Source organism: Octodon degus, unplaced genomic scaffold, assembly GCF_000260255.1.
Source record: "Octodon degus isolate 3935 unplaced genomic scaffold, OctDeg1.0 scaffold00117, whole genome shotgun sequence".
Lineage (NCBI taxonomy): Eukaryota > Metazoa > Chordata > Mammalia > Rodentia > Octodontidae > Octodon > Octodon degus.
In genome coordinates this window covers 6,796,529-6,816,893 of record NW_004524693.1, presented here as the reverse complement: position 1 = coordinate 6,816,893, position 20,365 = coordinate 6,796,529, and the positions used below count along the sequence as shown (strand labels likewise).

Sequence of the window (20,365 nt, the reverse complement as noted above, 5' to 3'; positions counted from 1 at the left end):
TTTATTTATTGGCAGAACCGGGGATTGAACTCAGGCACCTGCACTTGCCAGGGAAGTGCTTATTCTACTGAGCCATCTCCCCACCCCCAAATTATTTATTCTTTAATGTATTTAGCACAGGGTCTATAGGGGTCTCACTACACAGATCAGACTCTCGGAGTGATCCCCCTGTTTACAGCTTCCCAAGTGCTGGGATTACAGGCACGTGCCACGGTGCACAGTCTCAATTGCCATCTCAGTGTACCCTGTAGGCTGGCCAGCACGACAGGTCCAGGGATTGAACCCTTGGCCCCTGCATGTGCCTAAGCAGGTGCTTTAACCTGCTGAGATATTTGACTGGCCAGAAAGTTTTAAATAGACAGTGACATGATCAAACTTCCATTCTAAAGGAATCACACTGGTGTCTGTGCTGAGAAGCTGCTACTGTATAGTGAGGCGAAGGAAATACCATTAGGAGGCTGTTGAAATAATCAAAAGGAGGGCCAGGGAGATGGATCAGTAGAATAAATGCTTGCCTGGCAAGCGCAAGGTGCTGAGTTCAAGCCCTGGTACTGAAAAAAAAATCAAAAGGAGAGGTTGTTGATGGTGGCTTATGATGTCCAGTGGTCAGATTGTGAGCGTTCTTCGAAGGCAGATTCAACAGGAAAGATTTCTTGGCAGATTGCCTATGAACTGTGGACAAAAGAATCAAAGATAAACCCAAGAGTTTTTAGTTTGAGTAATTAAGAGGATAGAATTGCCTTCTGTTGAGATAGTAAAAATTACAAAGAAGAGTAGATTTTGGAGGGAAGTATGAGGATATAGTTGGGGACATACTGAGTTTTAGATATCACAAATCAATGTAAAAATAATTAAATATACAAGTATGGGATTGCGGAGAAAATTCTGAGATGGCTTAATAAATGTTTGAGTCATTTGCATATACATTTTATTTATACCTTGTATGAGATCACCAAGAGAGTATCTAGAGCTGCAGAAAAGTGACTGGGAATAATAACCGTGTCAATTATTTTTGCTAGAAAAATTTGATAACTGAGAATTGACAATTGAATTTAGTAATGTGGAAGTGACTAATGGTTTTAATAAGGGTAATTAGGTGAAGTGGCTGTTATATTTCATTAAGGGTGTGTATTAGAATGTATTTAACCTGGTAATATCAATCAGAAGAGATGAGAGCAATTTTGCTCCTATCTCTTGAGCCTGGCTTGAGGAGCTCCTACCTCCAGCTGAGATGAAAAAAGGAAATCTTAGGAGGAATCCTGCCAGGACAACTCCATCCATCTTTCAACTTGAGCAGCATGCTGCTTTGATATTTAGAGGGCTGACACAGGACATAGCTGTGGCCCTGGTGTGCTTTACTGAGTGTCAGGGATACAGGGAGCAGGTTTCACTCTTTACTGATGTTTAAAAAACTAACCTTTGCCTCCTTTACAAATCTTGAGAAGTAGAGGTAGGAAATCTTCAGAAGCAAGAGAAATAAACTCAGAGATGAAGCGTTTTTCATTTTAGGATGTTAGGGTATTATATTCTGTCTCAAATCCTCCATTTTTTTGTATCTAGTACAGTGTCTATAAGGTCTCACTATGTACATCAGACTCAGTGATCCTCCTGTTTTCAGCCTCCCAAGCTGGGAAAATCTTGCAGTTCATTCCAAGTATAGCTATCTATTTAAGATAGGGAGGTTAGAAAGCAGGAAACCAAGTACTCTTATTCTTATTTTTATTTTCATGGTAAGGTGATTTCTATGGTAAGACTTTTGATAGCTTGTATCTTTACCAGGCTATTCTAATTCTAGTTGCAGTCTGGGAACAATATAATGTACACAAGGATGAGGGCAATGAAATGATTATCCTCAAGGGAATGTTTTCTGGTCTTTGATCCACTTGATTAGCTAACTTGGTTCTCTTCCTCTTCTTTTTCCTCCTCCACCTCCTTCTTTCTCTTTGGTCTTTTTGAGATAGGGTCTCATTGTGTAGTTCAAGCTGTCCTCGAACTCACAGTGTAGCCCATGATGGCCTTGACTTCCTGGCAATCCTCCTGCCTCAGTCTCCCAAGTGCTGGGATTATAGGCGTGCACCACCATGTCCAGCTTCCTCCTCCTTGGCAATGCTGGGGACTGAACTCAGGGCTTTGCATATGCTAGATAAATTCAGCACCACTGAGCTACACCTTGAGTCTAAAGGAATTTTTTTTGTCCATAAACTATTTTTTCTAGTGGTTTAGAAGCATGTACTCTGCCGTATTTCTTTGACTCTCACAGCGCTGTTTTCACCCAGGGCCTCACTCTTGCTAGGTGAGCACTCTACCAGCAAATTAGTATGTGGTCAGTCCCCTGGTTGTTATTCTTCTAGTGATTTGGAGATCCCCTGAGCAGGATAAGATAGGCCACAGTTTAGCAGATAGTGGATAAGGCTGAAGGTGTAAAGAATCAGCATTTTATCCTTGCTGTGTTGCCCAACTGTGTAATTCACACAAGTCGCTTAACATCTTTGAGTTTTTACTTCTTTCTCACTTGTAAGATAGGAATAATCTAGGATGCACGGGATTATGAAGGTTAATGTGTGTAAACAGCCTTGAGGATGTAATTATTAGGAGAAAATTATAAAACACTGGAATGAGCTACAGAGGAGGATTATAGAATTGTATTTTGAGTTCATTAAAAATGCAAAGGCCTAGCCTTTGGCAAGAAGACTGTAAGCATGTTTACAGGCAGAGGGAAGAATTATATGATCTCTTTATTTTTTCTATTTGTAAAATGAATGAATTTAATCTCACCTGGCATGCTCTAACTTGCCACAGAAACAGAGGACAAAAGTGATGCTTAAACTTGCACTTGTCAAATTTTTGATTATTGTTCCTGAAGTTCAGATTAAACCCAAGCGAAGATGTTAAGAGGTAAAAGGCCATGACGTTCCTCTCTCTTAATAAAATGACCCCCCTAGAAAGACTTGAAAGCCTAGACTAGTTTGTGTGAAGTCATGGTAAGCAGAACATAATGAGTTTTCATTATCTTGCCTCAGTGGTCTTGCCAATTACTTCCTAAGTGAATGTTTCCAAAGAGTAATCGGTTAACATTAGGCTAACATCACCTCCAGAACACCAAGCAGAGAGCCTTCTCCGTGCTGCTGGCAGTGTACGGGAGGCATAGTGCATGCTTTGTGCACAGTGCAGTCAGCTCTTGCCAGCCCAGAAGTGATGCTTGTGCAGCTCATGCTGGTACAGCCTTGCCAGGGCTCAGAACTAGAGTGAGAAAATGTTTCAAACATGAGAGTGTTTGATGAACAAAGATACCCGATAGCGGAGGTGCTGCACCTATGGTATCTATGCTACAATAGGCTGTTTGTATCATTGGATGCTCTAAAAGGTTTGCCCTATAGCCGCTGATTGTTCTCCCAGCAGCTGAAAGGGTCATTTGTGAACTAGGGCCTGACAGGCCTGTCCTCTCACATCTCTATTCAAATTTAAACTCATCATCTAATGTTGGCTAAAACTACAAAATGAATTTCATCTCTGCTACTTCCTTCACATGTTTATACTGCCTACAGTCATTCCTTGCCTTTTAGGCTCCACACTAGCCAGGAGGTACCACACACACTGTTTTCCCAATCCGGGAATTTCTTCAGCACAGCTGTATTAGCTAATATTTAGGCATTTACTGTACGCAAGGAACTGTGCTAAACTTGTCATTATATTAACCCCTGTAATTCTTATGACTTATTACCTTCATTTTATAGATGGAGAAACCGAGGCAGAGTAATTCAGCAACCTTCTGGCTCAGAATATTCCTGTCTTCTGACAAACACAAATTTCTTTTTCCCTCTTTGAGAACTGAAGGAACACTTGGGAATTTATAGGTTCTGTTTTCATTTCCTTTATTTTAGCCCCTGTCTTCTGCACTGGTAAAATCTGCAAGTCATAACTCATACTCAAAGTATGACATCTCCTTGCCGTCTCTCTGGAGTCCTGGGACACCTCACAGCTGCCAAGCCTTGGGGCCACGCTCATGCGGCTCCCACCAGATCAAGACAGGTGGTTGTCCTGACATTCGAACAGCGCTCTGAGGAAATGTTGTGTCTGTCAGGAAATAACTAAGATTTTTCAAAAATGGTTGTTTTATGCAGTAACTATGTCATATTTTTTGAAGGGTATGGAAAAACCTGTGAGCATAGCAGTGAGCAAATTTAGAGGAACAGGAAATACATTCTATAGAATTTGGTTTAAGTTGACCATAAGGACATATTTTACTCCCCCTTATTTGAGTTTCTGTTTTGAATTTTTCATATATTTTCACGAAGGGGCCATGTTTAGCTCTTCAGCTGCACATTTCTTTTTTTTTCCTTGATAAATTAAAGACGGTTCATGGGGATTCTAAATGTCAGATCCTATAACAGGCAAATGCCTTATTGCACAGATTTTTTTAAAGGCAAAGATTTGCAGCTTTAAAAAAATTTGAAGGTAAATACTATTGCTTGGTTTACTGTATTTTCCCAGAAATGCTACTGTTATGTCAAAATGATAAATTTTGCCCTTTGAGGACAAGGTCCTCTTTTTCTTTCCTTAGAAGTGGTAGGGCAAGGAGAAGTTCTATGTGGTGAGAGTAGTTACTTAAAAATATCTAGACTGAAGCTGGGTGTGGTGTGCATGCCTTTGGTCATAGCACTCTGGGAGGCTGAAGCAGGAGGACTGAAAGTTTGAGCCTAGTGAGGGCAATGCAGCAATTCAGTGAGACTCTGTTTCCAAAGAGAAAAAAGATGGGAATGTAGCGCCATGCAAAGGCTCAGGGTGCAATCCACAACACCCCCACACCCCTAAACTGGCTGCATGTACCCAAATGGTGCTGTAGCACTACAGGAGGGAGCACTAGGAGAAAATTTCTTGTCTGTGAGGAGGAATCTGAGGCCTGTGCTCCTCCAAGGCACATTTCAATCTCTCCCATGTAAATGCTTCTGATCCCCTTGATACGAACTAATTTAGCTTGCCTAATGCAGAGAAGCATATCAACTATGAACATAGCGCTGGAGGATTTGGGTGCCTTTCCTCCTTTGTCCCTACTGTTAGACACTTATTTCCAGATTACTGTTAGACACTTATTTCTAGCTAGAAACAGCAAAAAATAGCAAGGTAGGACCTTCAGCTAAAAGAGAAATTATTTGCCTTTGATTTAGTTATGCTAACAAAAATGGGGGGAGAGAGAGAGAGAGAGAGAGAGAGAGAGAGAGAGAGAGAGAGAGGCTAAAAGTCATGGTCGTCAGGTGCATACTGTGGCCTATGCCCCAGGCCTTTCTGAGCTACTTGTAAAATGTGGAGTCTTAGCACCATCTTACTAGCCTCACCAGTTCTGTAGAAAGGAGACCTGAAATTAAAAAAGCAAATTTTTGAGGTTTTGTACAATTTTAAAGCTCCTTCTCAATGCTATTTTTTTTTTTTGTAACAATACTGAGATTAAACCCAGGGCCTTTGCACTGAGCTACAACACCAGCCATTTAAAGATTGTTTTTGTTTTGTTTGAGACAGGTTCTAATTTGATTACACAAGATGGGATTGAATTTATGATATGCCTGCCTCAGCTTCCTAAAGTACTAGGATTATAGTCATGTATTATTAAACTCAGCTGGATTTAGTGCTGTATCTCAAAATTCATCACCTGAACTTTTTAAATATATGTGAACATATTGAGATGCACAACATTTTCAGTACTGCTAAAAGCATTTCCTATTCCTTTCCAGTCAATAATCTTGTGCTCAGATAACCACTCTGTTCGCTTCTGTTCCATACATTCATTTTCTTGTTCTTAAAAGTCGTATAGGTGCTGTACTTCTATGCATTTAATTTCATTAAAAATTCTTGTACGTGGGCCCTAGTGAATATACTCCTAATTTAGTATTATTTCTAAGAGCAGCATTGAAGTTCATAAGATAGAGGTATATTCAGCTTTAGTGAATACTACCAACAAGTTTTCTGAGAAGTTGCATCAGTTGAGTTTTGCCAGCACTGTATGAGAATTCCTGTAGCTCCAGATTTTTAATGGTGGATATCAGTCTTTTCAATTTTAGCTATTCTGGTGGACTTTTGCAGATGTCATTGTGGCATTAATTAGCATTTTCCTGATGAGAAATAATGATGAACAACTATTCAAGTGCTTCTTGGCCATTTGCATAATTTCTTCTGTGAAGTGTCAGTTGAATTCTTTTGTCCTATTCTTAAAACCACATTGTATTTTTCTTACTGATTTATAGCATCTGAAAACTGTGTGTATAGAGTGCATCTAACTCCTTTGTTAGATGTGTATAGAGTGGATGTAAGTCCTTGGTTGGATATATACTGCATTTTGTCTTTATCTTGTCATTGAACTTTTCTCTCAAGTTGTCTTTCTATGGGGCCAGGGAGATAGCTCAGTAGAATAAGAGCTTGCCTGGCAAGCACAAGGTCCTGAGTTCAATCCCTGGTACTGCAAAAAAAAAAAGTTAGTCTAAGTGTGAAGTTCTTAATTTAATGAAATTCAGCTTATTAATCTTTTCTTTCATAGTTAAAGCTCTTTGTGTCCTGTAAAAAAGTCTTTACCTACCTGAGGTCATGAAGATTTTCTCTTGTGATTTAACCTAGATAGACACTTTATTATTTTATCTTTTAATTGATTTTTAATTTTTCTTTTGTATTTCAAATTAGTATTATTACTGTATTCATTGTGAAGTAAGGGTCATGGTTTCATTGATTTGTCTGTCTTTCTGCCACTACTATGCTGTCTTAATTTTCATAGCTATAAAGTTAGCTTAGTATCTTTAAAAAATTTTGTGTTTTCAAATAACATAATAATTGTGCATATTAATGGGATACCATGTGCTATTTGAACATATGCATAGCATGCGCACTGATCAAAGTAATTAACATTTCCCTCTCCTTTTTTTTTTTTTTTTTTTTGGGTGGAACCGGGGATTGAACTCAGGCCCTTATGCTTGCCAGGCAGGTACTTATTCTACTGAGCCATCTTCCTGGCCTTTTTTTTTACTTTTTGTTTTGGGGGGGCGCTCTCCTTTCATTTATGTTTGAAGCTTTGAATTTGTCTCTTCTAGTTCTACATGATAAGAAGTTATTATCACCTGTTATGATCTCACTGTGGCATGGAACACCAGAACACGTTCTTTCTGTGCTTTGGTGCCATTATCTGATCTCCCTTTATCTTTTCTCCTGATTACCTTTTCAGTCTCTAGTAATCAGTTATACATTCAGCTTGACTTTTTAAGCTCCATATATGAGACAAAATAGGTAGTGTTTCTCTTTCTGTGACTTATTCTTGATCTGATGTTACTATATATCTGTCAGTTTTATTCTTCAATATGTTGAGTTATATTAAGCCCTTTTTGTATCTTTATAAGTATTAGAATCACTTTATCTAAAGACACCTTTGAAAGTGGTTTTGATCTTATGGATTCATTAAACTTCTCTGGGTCCCTCTAACTTTGAAATCTAGGTGACTCTTTGAAGTGGATGCTGGTGGTGTGTTTCCACAGTATGTTTTTTTTTTTTTCTAGTGAGAAGTTGGCTCTAAGTTTGAGAAGATTGTGAGAGATTTCACTCTCTCTTCCATCCAGTTACCACCCTGAAGCTAACTAGTTTCAGGTAAGAAAACCCAGGTGGCTTTCTCAATGTTCAGTCCCATTTATGGTAACTTCCTGCAACTAGCAAATACATGCTGATTTCTCCTTTTCCTCAGTGGACTCCCTTTACCTTAGGGCCAAGTTTCATCTTCAGCCTGTGCTCAGAATTAGCAAATGCTATAAGGAAGAAGACTTGCCTGTAACTCTCAGCTCAGGTAGAAAGGGCTCTTCAGCACCTGTACATGGCATACTTTAATTCTTACTTCTTCCCCTTTCCCTATCCCCTCACCCTCAGTATCCTGGAACCCTTCCAATTTACAAAAGATGCATCCCCAAATATCCACATGGTATGTTATAAATGTGAGTTAAGGATAATAAGAAAATATAAACAGGGAATGGAGATTTAGAGATGATGGAGGGAAATGGAAGGGAAGGGGAATGAAAAATGAAACAAGGTGTGCTATGCACATGTACCTACTCCCCAAGATGAAGGAAACTTTCATGCACTACCAATATGTGCTAATAAAATAAAGATTAAAATAAAAAAGCCAAAATTTAAAAAGAAAGGGCTGTTTGATCTCTGAAATTTTGGTACATTATGTCTTGTTCCACATCTTGATGATACCCTTAAACCTATTAATTATGCAATTTATCTTTTTTTAGGGGGATTAATTGGGCAGAAGTGTTCCCATCCTATTTGAAAGCAGAAGAACAGATACCATCGTATAGGCACAGCCTTGACCTTCTCATCCATCTTGGCTCTATCACAGGTGAGGAGTTTCGGAGTGTTTAGGGCCATTTGTAGGTCAGGAGAGGGCAGGTGGTGGACACATCCCTGAACCTCCCTGGTACAGATGGCAGGGATTCCCCAGGGGCCTGCTGCAGCTCTCCATCCCTCTGCGTTAGTAACACTCAACTTAGAATTCGTAGTGCCATCAATGTGGTTAACACTCTCAGTCCTTTTCCTGGTTAGGAGAACGCAGTGTAGGTGCTGCTCCTTTATAGCCCATTTGCGGACGATCCTCACACTTCACTTTGTATCCTCTGACCTAGGGCATTGGAGGGTAGACATAAGCTGACCTCCAGCTCTGCATCTTTACGTGACCACGGAACTTGGGAAAGTTACTTAATCCCCCTGATCCTCAGTCTTCCCACCCACAACTTCACAGAGTTATGTCATTGTGAAGATTAAATGTAGCAATATATAAAAATGGAATTCTCATTGTGGGACACCATAGTTCATCCATAAATATATTTATTAGAAAATTAGGACACATTGCCTCATCTGATGCACAGTTTTTGAGGCTGTGGCTTATGTTTGCTTACTTTTGAGGATATTAAAATGTGCATAGAGTGAAATGTACACATTTTAAGAGAGTTTTGACAAATGAATAGCTCTTTATAACTGAGAATCCAATTTAAATATTACTACTGTCACTCTTGAAAGTTCCCTTACAGCATGACTTTACTTCTTATATTTCGTTTTTATACTTTTCTGCTGTATGGTTAAGACCAAGGTAAAGCAGGACCTATGCTGTAGGGGACTCAGGTCAACAATTTCTGACATTGCCAGTGAAGCGGAAGACCCAATACTATTATGGGCTACTGGACTCTCTTAGAATATTTTGCTGAGTTTACACACCTATAATATTCAAATAACAGAACTTAAAAAAAGGGTATACAAATGAATGTCCATTTTGTATCTGTGTATTCAAAGTGGTTAGAATAGATACATAGTTACATTCCCTTAACTAATAGAGTGATTTGTTCTAATGGTGTTTGTAAATAGGATATCATGCCTGCATCTTGTACAGCAATTAACCACTAGGAAGAATGTATGCAACGTGTTAATTATTGAAATTGTTGTACCAATTTGGTTTGAAACTGTCTCATTGCTATTTGTTTCTCAATAAAATTATGGGAAAAAAAGAAAGTTCCCTTACACCCATTCTCAATCAGTCCTCATTACCTAGATGCAAACTTCATTCTGATATTTTTCCACCATAGATTATTTTGCATTTTCTACAGTTGTATCTAAATGGAAACATATGGTATGTGTTCTTATGAGGCTAGCTTTTTTCATTAAATTCAACGTTTTCAATATTCTTCTGGGGCTGGGGATATAGCTCAGCATCATAAGTTCCTGTGTGGCAAGCACAAGGTCCATAGTTCGATCCCCAGTACCCTCTCCCCTCCAAAATAAAATATATTCTTCTATGTATTTGTTCCTATAAGTAGTACCATTATTATTGGTGATTAGTGTCACCAGTGAATCAATACACCACAGCTTGTTTTTATTGTCCTCTCGGTCTTTTTTCTGCATTTTTGGGTATTATACATAAAGACATTATAATTATTCTTGCAAAGTTTTCTGGTGAACTTTCATTTCTCTTGGGTAAATATCTAGGAAGAGAGTTTTCAAGACTCAGATACGTTTATTCTGGCTTTACAGAATAAATAGTAATTCTTAGGCATTTATACTCTTAACAGCAGCGTGTGAAAATCCTGGATGTTCTGTACCTTTGTCAACATTTAGTGTTGTTAGTCTAATTTTAGTGTATTACCTGTTCATCTTTTAAATTATTGTTTATAGATTTTGCCCATTTAAAAATTGGATTGTTTGCATTTTTATTAATTGTAGAGGTCTTTACATAGTCTGACTGCAATTTCTTAGATACTGTATATCTTTTGTTAATATTTTTTTCATTTTCTTTTTTTTTTTCTTCGTGGTACTGGGAATTGAACTCAGGACCTTGCACTTGCCAGGCAAGTGCTTATTCAACTAAGATATCTCCCTGGCCCATTTTTCTCATTTTCTGCCTCTTCATTTTTATCAGCTACATTTTTTTGATGTTAGTTCACTTTTTTGCACACTGCTGCTGCCACATATGGTTGAAGCTTTATTATGTTTACTGGGTGAATGTGCTAAAAATTGTTCCTGTTCTCAGCTAGGCATGGAGGCACGTGCCTGCAATCCTAGATTCAGGAGTTTGAGGCAGGGGGATTGCCATGATTCCAAGGCTACATAGTGAGTTCAAGGCTAGCCTGAATTACAGAGCAAGACTGTTGCAGAAAAAACCCACAAAAACCAAAAAATCAAAATTGTTCTTCCTTCCTTTTTTTCTCTTCATTCAAGGGCATGGATTACCTACCACATGCCCATCATGCTTCTCTAGAGACACAATGGAAAGCCAAACAAGTTTTTAATCTTATGACACACTTTTGTCCATATAAATAATCATAGTAGGGTAGGAAACAGAAAACAAAATACAAGAATATATGACCTGGTTTCAAGTGCTATAACACAAAAATGCCAGTAAACATAGTGGGAAGTGGTAGGATTTTGGGCCCCCAAACAGAGTGATCTGAGAGAACATACTCTAACTGGAGATACTACATAACTGAGTGAATTAAAATAGGTCCAGTGGGATGGGACCAGGCAGCTCCATGTTTAAGTCACACACTAACTGGCTGTTGACTTGCTGTACTCCAGTAAACATTTAGGTAGTACAGATAGCTGGAGCTGAAGCCTCTGGATTACTGGACCTCCCTGTGGTCAAAACAGCTGAAAACTAGGCAATAATAGGACGAAGGTAACCTAAAAGAGTGAGTTAGATCGTTACTTTCTAAAATTCTCCACTAAGAAAAGCCTAACTGAAGTCAGAGAACATCAGGCAGCCCAGTTTATAGCATAGCAACTCAGAAATTTAATAGGTAGGTATGCTGAAGAAAAAAATGGCCAAAGGTATATAGTCACACTGATTAGTTATGAACTAGAGATATATAATCTAATGAATGGAAAATAATAGACTAGACTATTTCTGGATAAAATGGTGAAGGGAGATGTGAAAATAAATTAATGAAAAGATTTTAGCAATTCATGTAGGACATGAATCAGCTTATTAGACTGGAAAGACAAAATTACCCATTTGAATGAGGGAGGAGAACATCTGCCTCCTCCCAAATGAATGTAGGCCATCAAGCCTTGGGTTGCAACTGAGCTAGCTCTCTTGTCAGTTCAATTTAAGGTCATAGAAAGGACATGTGAAACCTCAGGGTATATGGACATAAATGTAGTAGGAAGGTATGTGAGACAGTAAAAGGACCATGAATCATACAAAAAAGTGAGTAGACAGTGTGCGCTATGTTAAGTTATTAATAACTCTTTATATCTTCAGTGAATCCACTTTTAGGGGAATGAATCCATTTAAAGGTTAAGGCAGACAAATGGGGCAGGTAGCTTATACTGGGCTGATCCTTAGATTTTAAAACAATATTTTCTTAAAGAAGTTCATATGCAGAGCCCACCAGACATGCAGATGGAAATAGTACATTATGACCTTAGACAAAGCTGGAAGAACTAACCTCTAGATATGGAAAATGGGAACTAAATTGAAAACAAAAAAAGCACTAATTTTATAACTTCAGTTGTTCAAAGTTTGGACAAAGACACAACATGTGAGACTTTCATTTACCATACTGCCTGTGTTCACTTTGTTCTCAGAGTCCTTAATGAGAGATAAAGACCATGAGAAGTTCAAAGGGAAGAGAGGTGATAGATCATCAAAATACATCAAAAAGTGAGAAAAAATACCTACAGATTCCCTTTTAATCTGGTGGACCACTCTTGATAGGGGTATCCTATAGCTAGGAGCTGTAGGATCAGTAAAAGCTCAAGGATGCTAATCATTGCTTTTCTCTGTTTTGTTATTAGGTCAGCTTTGCTGTTTTCTCTTGGCTTTGACAGTCTGTCTGATGGTCATTATAACAGCAGTTTGCTACTATAATAAACAAGAACACTATTTTTGTATTTTGTGAGAAGTTAATCAACATCATCAAAAAGTTCTGTAGTATCACTGGCCTGCTGCTATATTTGATCACCATCATATTTACATCACTCACTTCTCATTTAAAACAGCCAAAGAACCATTGTTGGTCCCACAGGATCTATAGTCATCAAGAGCTCATTTGCTGCAGCCTTTAGTAGTATTTTATCTGAGAGAATAGAAGCATGGACCCTGTGCCAGTGCCTGTACTAGTTGGTGGACTTATTGATTGTGTGGCCCAGTTAATAAGAATTGCTGAAGAAATTTTACGCTTTATTTCACAAGAGCAGCGAATTCCTCCTTTACAAGAGAATAATGGAGCCGAACAGGCAGAAGCCAATGCACCTCCTCCAGATCCTCCAGATGAAGTCTCGCTACCAGATCTTGCCAATTTCTCTGACTTAGAATCAATACTTTCACTAAGAGAAGATGAAGAACTAGTCCTTGATATAGATCAAGCTTTGTTAGATGCAGGTGATATAAATGAGGATTTATTCCCTGATATCAGCAATAATTTTAGAGAGGAGTAAGTCCCAAATTTCTACCACCAACATGTGAGAACTACTCAGTTCTCTGTTTCAAACATATTCTGAGTTTTCTAGACATTAGTTACACATTTTTATTGTTGAAATTTATACAGCAAGTAAGATTTGTTTTCCTTCCAGTAAATGCTGGTATTTTCTTTGTTATTCAGAAAGCTCTGACTTTAGCAATATGGCTGTTCCTTTACTTCTGCTCTTCTGTTAAGATTCCTTATGATAGGCCAAATAATGACAAAGAAAGTATGTCTTCAACCTAATGAAACCCTGTGATCTCTCACATCATGTGACTCAGTTTCACTGTTCTATAATGAAAAAATTAAAAAGGGAACAACCCGCTGATGATACTACAGTGACTGTCTTGACATTAGCAGGACAGTTTTAGGATACTTTCCCTTGCTGGATCTTTAAGAGAACATTTGACAAATAAGACAACTATATCAGACTAAGGAAGATATTTGTGAAAGAACAACATCTGCCAAATAAACTACAGACGGAAAGTCAGATGAATGTTATGAGAGAAACCTTTGAAAAAGCTGTGGGTAAGAGATTCCAGTGCAAAACTGTTCTTACAAATGCTGATTTACATCGCAACTACTTTGCAGTATCGTTCCCCAAATGGAAACGGAACATTGTACCAAATAACAGAAGTAGTAGAATGCCTACACAAAGCTCCACAAAGACTGTTCATCAGTGGAAGGCATGTGCTAGAGATGGTGGTCTGCAAAGGGGAGTAGATAGAGTATATCTTTTTGCATATAACTGAATTTAAAATAAATAGTAGGCTCGTTACAGTGGATCTGCTACAGCTTCAACCTAGCAATACTTTCTTTTACTAACGAGTAAGATTAGTAATGAATGTAAACAAAATAAGGTCTGGTATTTAGTCATGATAATTCTCCATATACCAGAAGGAGAAAATGCAGTAGTGGAAGCCACTCTCATGTCAAACCAGAGAGGGAACAAATGTGAAGGAAACTCATTGATTATATCAATTTCATGCCAAATCGTCCTTTTCACTTCTATTTGGAAGAATAGCTATCCTTCAGGCAAAACTCATGGACATTATGGCCTGAATCTCATAACATAGCTAACAAACTATGTAAATATATAAAGCTATACCATCGACAATGTGGTGCATGCAGATTATGAGGAAGTGAGATTTAGAAGGCAATCTACACTGTTAGGAATGAGACCACAGTGACGTATAGAGTCCTAGAGCATATTACAGTCAAAAGAATTGCAGTGGAGTCTAATATAGATGACTCCAAGGCCAACCACGTGGCAGAGGTTGAATCTAGTATTAAGTGAGGTCTGCATATATAGACAATGAGCTACTTTAAAGATAAATGAGGGGAACTAGTGTGTGTACCCAGGTCTTACTTGGATGAGTAATAGCAGGAGAAACATGAATCATTTTGGCCACTGACTTTCAGGATAAAGTGATGTAACAAATTTAAAAAGTGTTAGTTACATCCAGAAAAGCTACCATAAATCCTTTAGAAAAATTAGAACGCATAGAGCTGTTTCACATATTAGTATGAAAGACATCTAGCTGTGTGGAAATAATGATGAGAATATATGGGGACCCAAGAGTCTGGGAGGTGCAAACAAGGCACCAGTAGGGAAAACAAAATAGTCTCCTCAAACAATGACTGTGGGTAATTTAGAAGCCATATTGAGCAGCAGATTGTAAAACTTTACTGCTACAATAACTGAACAAACTAAACCTTACACTGGCCAGTCTATAGATACACAGTTATGTTCAAAATGGCATATAATTTTTGCACTGCAAAAGGATCATGCCAAAGTAACCTAAGTAGGACAGTGAGAAAACTAAAAGGATCAACCGATCCATCCATCCGAATGAGAATAGTTTACAAATCTCACCAATAGCAGTTAAACAAGGACATCCATACACTTGGTGATAATGTAGTATTCTTACATTGAGTAAATATAGTAACAAAGGACATGACCCAAGTTAAAGAGATAGAATCTATCCTTTAATTAAAATTTATGATAGCCAGGGAAGATAGACACTCCCCATTGGGAATTTGGATTTTAGGGAATTGAGCTATAATTTGTGTCAAAATATCTGGACAAGTTCAGGAAACACTCAAAGAGACCATTAGTCTGGTGTAAGTTCTATTTAATGAGCAATTTAACTGGGAAAAAGACATATTGTTCTTCAAACACAATAGATACTGAAGGATAGCTATCTGTCTAAGTAGAAGTCTAGAATGTTCTGTTTCTTAAGCATGATAGGTACTGAAGAGTCACTATCTGCCTGAAAAGATCTTCAGAATGTTCTGTTACTCAAACATGATTAGTTACTGAAGGGTAGCTTTTTGTTCAAGTAGAACTCTAGAATGTGGATTTCAGTGGGCTTGTTAAGACTCCTAGGGTGTTGTGAGAAAACTTAAGCAACTCTACTTACTCAAGCTGGCCATTAAAATAACAACAGGAGAAATCTGTAACACTACTCCAGACCTTGAAAGAAGACTTGAACCAGCCTGTAAAAAAGCTGTAATACAGTCCTTAGGAGTCCAAGCAGGAAGATGCTACAACCTCATAGTATATGGATCTGGCTTGCCTCTTATACAACAGGATTCCTGGAAAGACTGCACTGTAATGCAGGCACCTTGGGATTAGGCATACTTCAGTACTTATTTTGATTGTTAAAGAATTATTAAGATATAATCCTACTTGAGAGGGATTGTATTATTAATGTTTGCTTTTGGAACAGAATTAGAAACAATTAATAATAGTAAGTTTAGAAAAATACTTAAGAATAAAAACTATGTGTGGGATGTTTTTAGGAACAAGTCGAACATTGATAAATTGTGAAAAGTTATACAACCATTTGGGGTAGAAAGCCTTTGTATAGGATTTGTTCCTAATCAGGTGCATGAACCAACCTATTTTTATCTTATGCAACTTAGCAAACATTAAAACATTGATACAAATCTAAACACTATTTGAGGGAGAAGTGGTAACATAGCCCACTGATTGAACCCTGCTGATCAAATTCTAAATCTCCTCCAAGAGAAGAGAGAGGGAGAAGCTTGTCGTGTATTCAGACTAGCCCTTTTCAGGATGAGATTAGTGCCACAGCCAGTTGTTATATGGAATGGAAGAAGAGAGAGGTAGAGGGGCTTATTGTTCTAGACAAGCTTGAAGGTGTTAAACCCAAGGGGAATACGATGGTAGATGGCACTTAGGTAATAGCACACACCTTCATCCATATTCACTTCGGCTACACACTCCTGTACTTATGTTAGATAAAAATAGGCTGGTTCATAAACCTGCTTAGGAACAAACCCTATATGATATCTTTTTTATCCTAAATGTTTGCATAACTTTTCGTGTGCAATGACTACTTCTGGTTACTAGATTATGATTGTTTATAATTCTTTAATAAACATTGGTTGAAACCATTTATTGTTCAATTTTAAGACATTTTAACTAATAAAATTTCATGGCAAAGGAAAGAGATTGTGGTCATCTTAAATTACTTGGTGGTGAATTTTGAAGCTACTAAGCAGACATAAAGTAACTCCACTCCACAGAAGGTAGTAGAGTGTAATCAGAATTTTGTATCACAGCCTGATATTCTACGTCTGGCTTGGCAGATGGTCTGCAGCAAACCTCTGAATATACTTCTTTATCCTTTTAAAAATAAGGGTTATGATGATTTTTCTGATTATCTTCAATGGTAAAGAGAAACAAATGAAATGACAGTTTTTGGTTTTTGGTATGTCTGACAATAAACCAGCTCCTGTACACAGATTAGGGACTTTTCATGGATATCTGAGAAATGTCTGTATGAGAACACTTAAAAGTCTATTTGACATGTAAAGATTATCCATTAGTTTTACACCCATTTTCTAAGAGATTAGAGCTTATTATATGTAATGTTGAAGTTATATATAGTTTGAAATCAGCTTTTGTTTCATTCTCAGCGTAGTTTTCATCAAATTGAGGTTTTTTTGGGGGGGAGCCAATTTGAATTCTAATAGTAAGAGCGAGGAAATACAAGGAAAAAACTCCTCAGGGAATTATAAGTTATATTCCCTTTAAGGCTATGATTGCTTTTCTTTTTTTATGTATTTGGTACAGGGTCTACAGGTTCTCACTACGTAGATCAGACTATGATTCTCCTGTTTTCAGCCTCCCAAGCGCTGGGATTACAGGCGTGCACCACCACGCCCAGTCTCAATTGCTGTCTCAGTGCACCCTGGAGGCAGGGCCGACACAGCAGGCTGAGGGTTGAACCCCTGCCACTGCACTCTACCTAAGCAGTTGCTTTAGTCTGCTGAACTATCTGGCTAGCCCAAACTATTGATTTTGTGAGGTTTTTTGGTACTGGGAATCGAACTTAGCACCTTGTACTTGCCAGGCATGTGCTGAGCTATATCCTGAGCACTAAGATTGCTTTTCTTGAGGGACTTATGTAACTGAATATTATTAACCCACCATGATCCAAATAGATTCTTTTTTTTAAATTTATTTTTTTTTTGTGTGTGTGTGTGTGTGTGGCCAGCTCAGCCCACCGGGGACGGGGCTGGCTGGCATATGGGGCTGGGGGATTGAACTGTGGTCCCTGTGCTTTGCTAAGCTTGTTCTAAGTAGGTGCTTTAGACCACTGAGCCATCTCACCAGCCCCCCAAATAGATTCTTACAATTATTATTTATTTATTTTTTTCTTCTTCTTCTTTTTTTTTTTTTGGTGGAACCAGGGATTGAACTCAGGCCCTTGCGCTTGCCAGGGAAGCACATATCTCCCCGGCCTGCTTATTACAATTATTTTTTTTTACATCATGTAGGATGAATATTGTGGTTTTCTGTAGATAACTTTATCTTCCTAGAACAGAAATATCTAGCAATTCCTCTTAAGTGAACTTTCTGTTTTCTCAGGAACTCTTCTCTCCAACACATTTAAAACTTTTTTTCCATCTGTATAATGCATACAAACCAACCAACTAATAGAACATTTCTAACAAAAAGTAAAAGTAGCTCCTACTTCCAAAAGTTACTTGGAAGTTATTTGTATTAACGTAAGAGCCAGACATTGTTGATCTTTTCATAAATTCAGTATTATTAAATTTTGTATTACTGATGACTATAAGTTTGAATGGGGAATACATGCTCCTTTACCAGTTTTACAAAAGTAATGTGCTCTGCAAAATATGAAACTGATTGAGTGTGTTCAGTAGTGAAGACACCCCAACACTTACCCATCTTCAAAAATGAATCCTAGTGATGATGGTTGCACAACATGAATGGATTTAATGCTACTGTAAACATGATTAAGATAGCACATTTTTTAAAAGATATATTTTACCACAATAGAATGACTCCTCCCACTTTAATGTATTCATCAGATGGCTCCAGGAAACAATTTTGGGGTTTCCTGATGCATAATTTTGAGGGTAAAAAGAAATACATCTGCTTGACACATTCAGGTTGGTATAATGATGACTAGGAAGCATATTGTATGACCACATAGTAACATGACAATCCTCTATGATAGCCATAATCAGAAAAAAAAAATGAATCAAGGGGATAGTTTCAGGACAGTAAAAAGACTAAAAGAGCAAAAGGATGTGCAGGTTAATGAGGGGTGAAGTCAAATAGAAGCCAAGGTTGATTCTGTGTCCATATGCCACAGAACCCCATAGGAGTGAAAAAGTCATCAGGGTGGTTTCCAAATGGAACAGTAACTAAAAGTGGCGGTTGAAGATTATATGAGCAGGCCAGATAGCTCAGCAGACTAAAACGCCTGCTTAGGCAGATGCAGTAGCTGGGGTTCGATCCCCAGCCTGCCTTGCTGGCCCCACCCCAGAGGCGTGCTCAGAGGGTGACTGAGACTGGGTGTGGTGGTTTGCACCTGTAATCCCAGCACTTCAGAGGCTGAAAATAGGAGGATTACCACGAGTCTGATCTATGCAGTGAGACCCTGTAGACCCTGTAGATGTAGACCCTGTACCAAATACATGAAAAATTATATGAGCAGAAGAGATTCTTACATAAAATAGTTGGAAGATTATCTTGAAAATAAATGCTTTCTCAGTTTTCATGATGACGGGTGAAGCCTAAAGCAGTTAAATTTCATATCCAGTTTAATGAGAAATGCAGTAGTCATATTTTTGAATATCTTAAAAAATTTTCTGTTCCTATTAACTGTGTGTCACTTAGGAAACAGTTCATTTTATAAGAGCACCTGTGATTTCTTTTTCACACTATGCTACCAATTTATGTAAAGTGAAAAAACATTGCAATTAATATGTATCATTAATGGAATACATGTGTGATTAAAATATATGCTGAATGTTTAAAAAGTTACTACTGTAATATGAACCTTGCATTAATTTCCCTCGAAATACTTCCCCTCACCTCAAAATATAGCCCATAATCTTGCCACTTGCAGAAGTGGTACTGAAGTCCTCTTTCATAAGTGTCTTAATGAGATGTGATCGAAAATCATGAATGGAGGTCTGGGGAGATAGCTCATTAGAATAAGTGCTTGCCTAGCAAGTACAGGTTCCTGAGTTCAATCGCCAGTACTGAAAAAAAAAAAAAAAAAAAGAATGGTGCTGCCAAGTGCCATCCAACAGAAAGACAAGCTCACAAAACAGTACTGTCACCTTTTCACTGGTTCTGGCACTATGTGACCTCTGCATCTTAAAGGGGAACATTTTGAATGGATTCAATAGGGGGAAATTTCTCTCTCTCTCTCTCTCTCTCTCTCTCTCTCTCTCCCTCCCTCCCTCCCTCCCTCCCTCCCTCCAGGTGAACATACACAAAATAATATGCGATTTTCTTCAGAGCCTGGATCCAGGATCCATGAAAGGGTGGCACTGGTAGTTAGCATTGAATTGGCCAGCACCTCTCAGTTCCACTTGTTTGGCTCTGACTCATGGTAGAATGGAAGAGATATGAAAATGTAAATTGAAGCATTTCCCATGCCATGCACTGAATATTAGCTTTTGTCATTTCCCACAATTGCCATTTGAAGTGGGAAAATTATTTTTAACTCTGTTTCATAAATGAAAAATTAATACCCTGGCAATTTGAGTGACTTCTCAGGTCACACAGCTAGTGGGTAGGAATTCCATCTTCAGTTGCCCCAACTCAGCCCTTGCTCTTTCTGAGGTACTACAATACTATGGAACTTCCTTAAAGATAGAAATTAGATTTTCTTTTTTAAAAAATGCATTTGGTACAGGGACTCACTACACAGCTCAGACTTATAGTGATTCTCCTGTTTTCAGCCTCCCCAGCCCTGGGATTACAGACATGCACCACCATGCCCAGTCTCGGTAGTGGGCTCAGTGTGCCCGGGCTGGCACAGCATGTTGTGCTGGAGATCGAATTCCAAGAAATTAGATTTTCTACAACTCTC

General features: G+C 38.2%; 2 protein-coding genes across 2 annotated transcripts in view; one reads left to right on the top strand and one right to left on the bottom strand.

Annotated features, from left to right (window-relative positions):
• Positions 1-20,365, bottom strand: part of Trpc5 (transient receptor potential cation channel subfamily C member 5) — a 166,329-nt gene that overhangs the window by 109,034 nt on the left and 36,930 nt on the right. The window lies entirely within an intron of this gene.
• On the top strand, positions 12,607-12,951 carry Trpc5os (TRPC5 opposite strand). Its single transcript, XM_012516647.1, has one exon. The coding sequence runs from the start codon at positions 12,607-12,609 to the stop codon at positions 12,949-12,951; it is 345 nt and encodes a 114-aa protein (XP_012372101.1).

Coding starts and splice junctions, on each gene's coding strand:
- Trpc5os (XM_012516647.1), top strand. CDS start 12,607: ATGGACCCTGTGCCAGTGCCTGTACTAGTTGGTGGACTTATTGATTGT.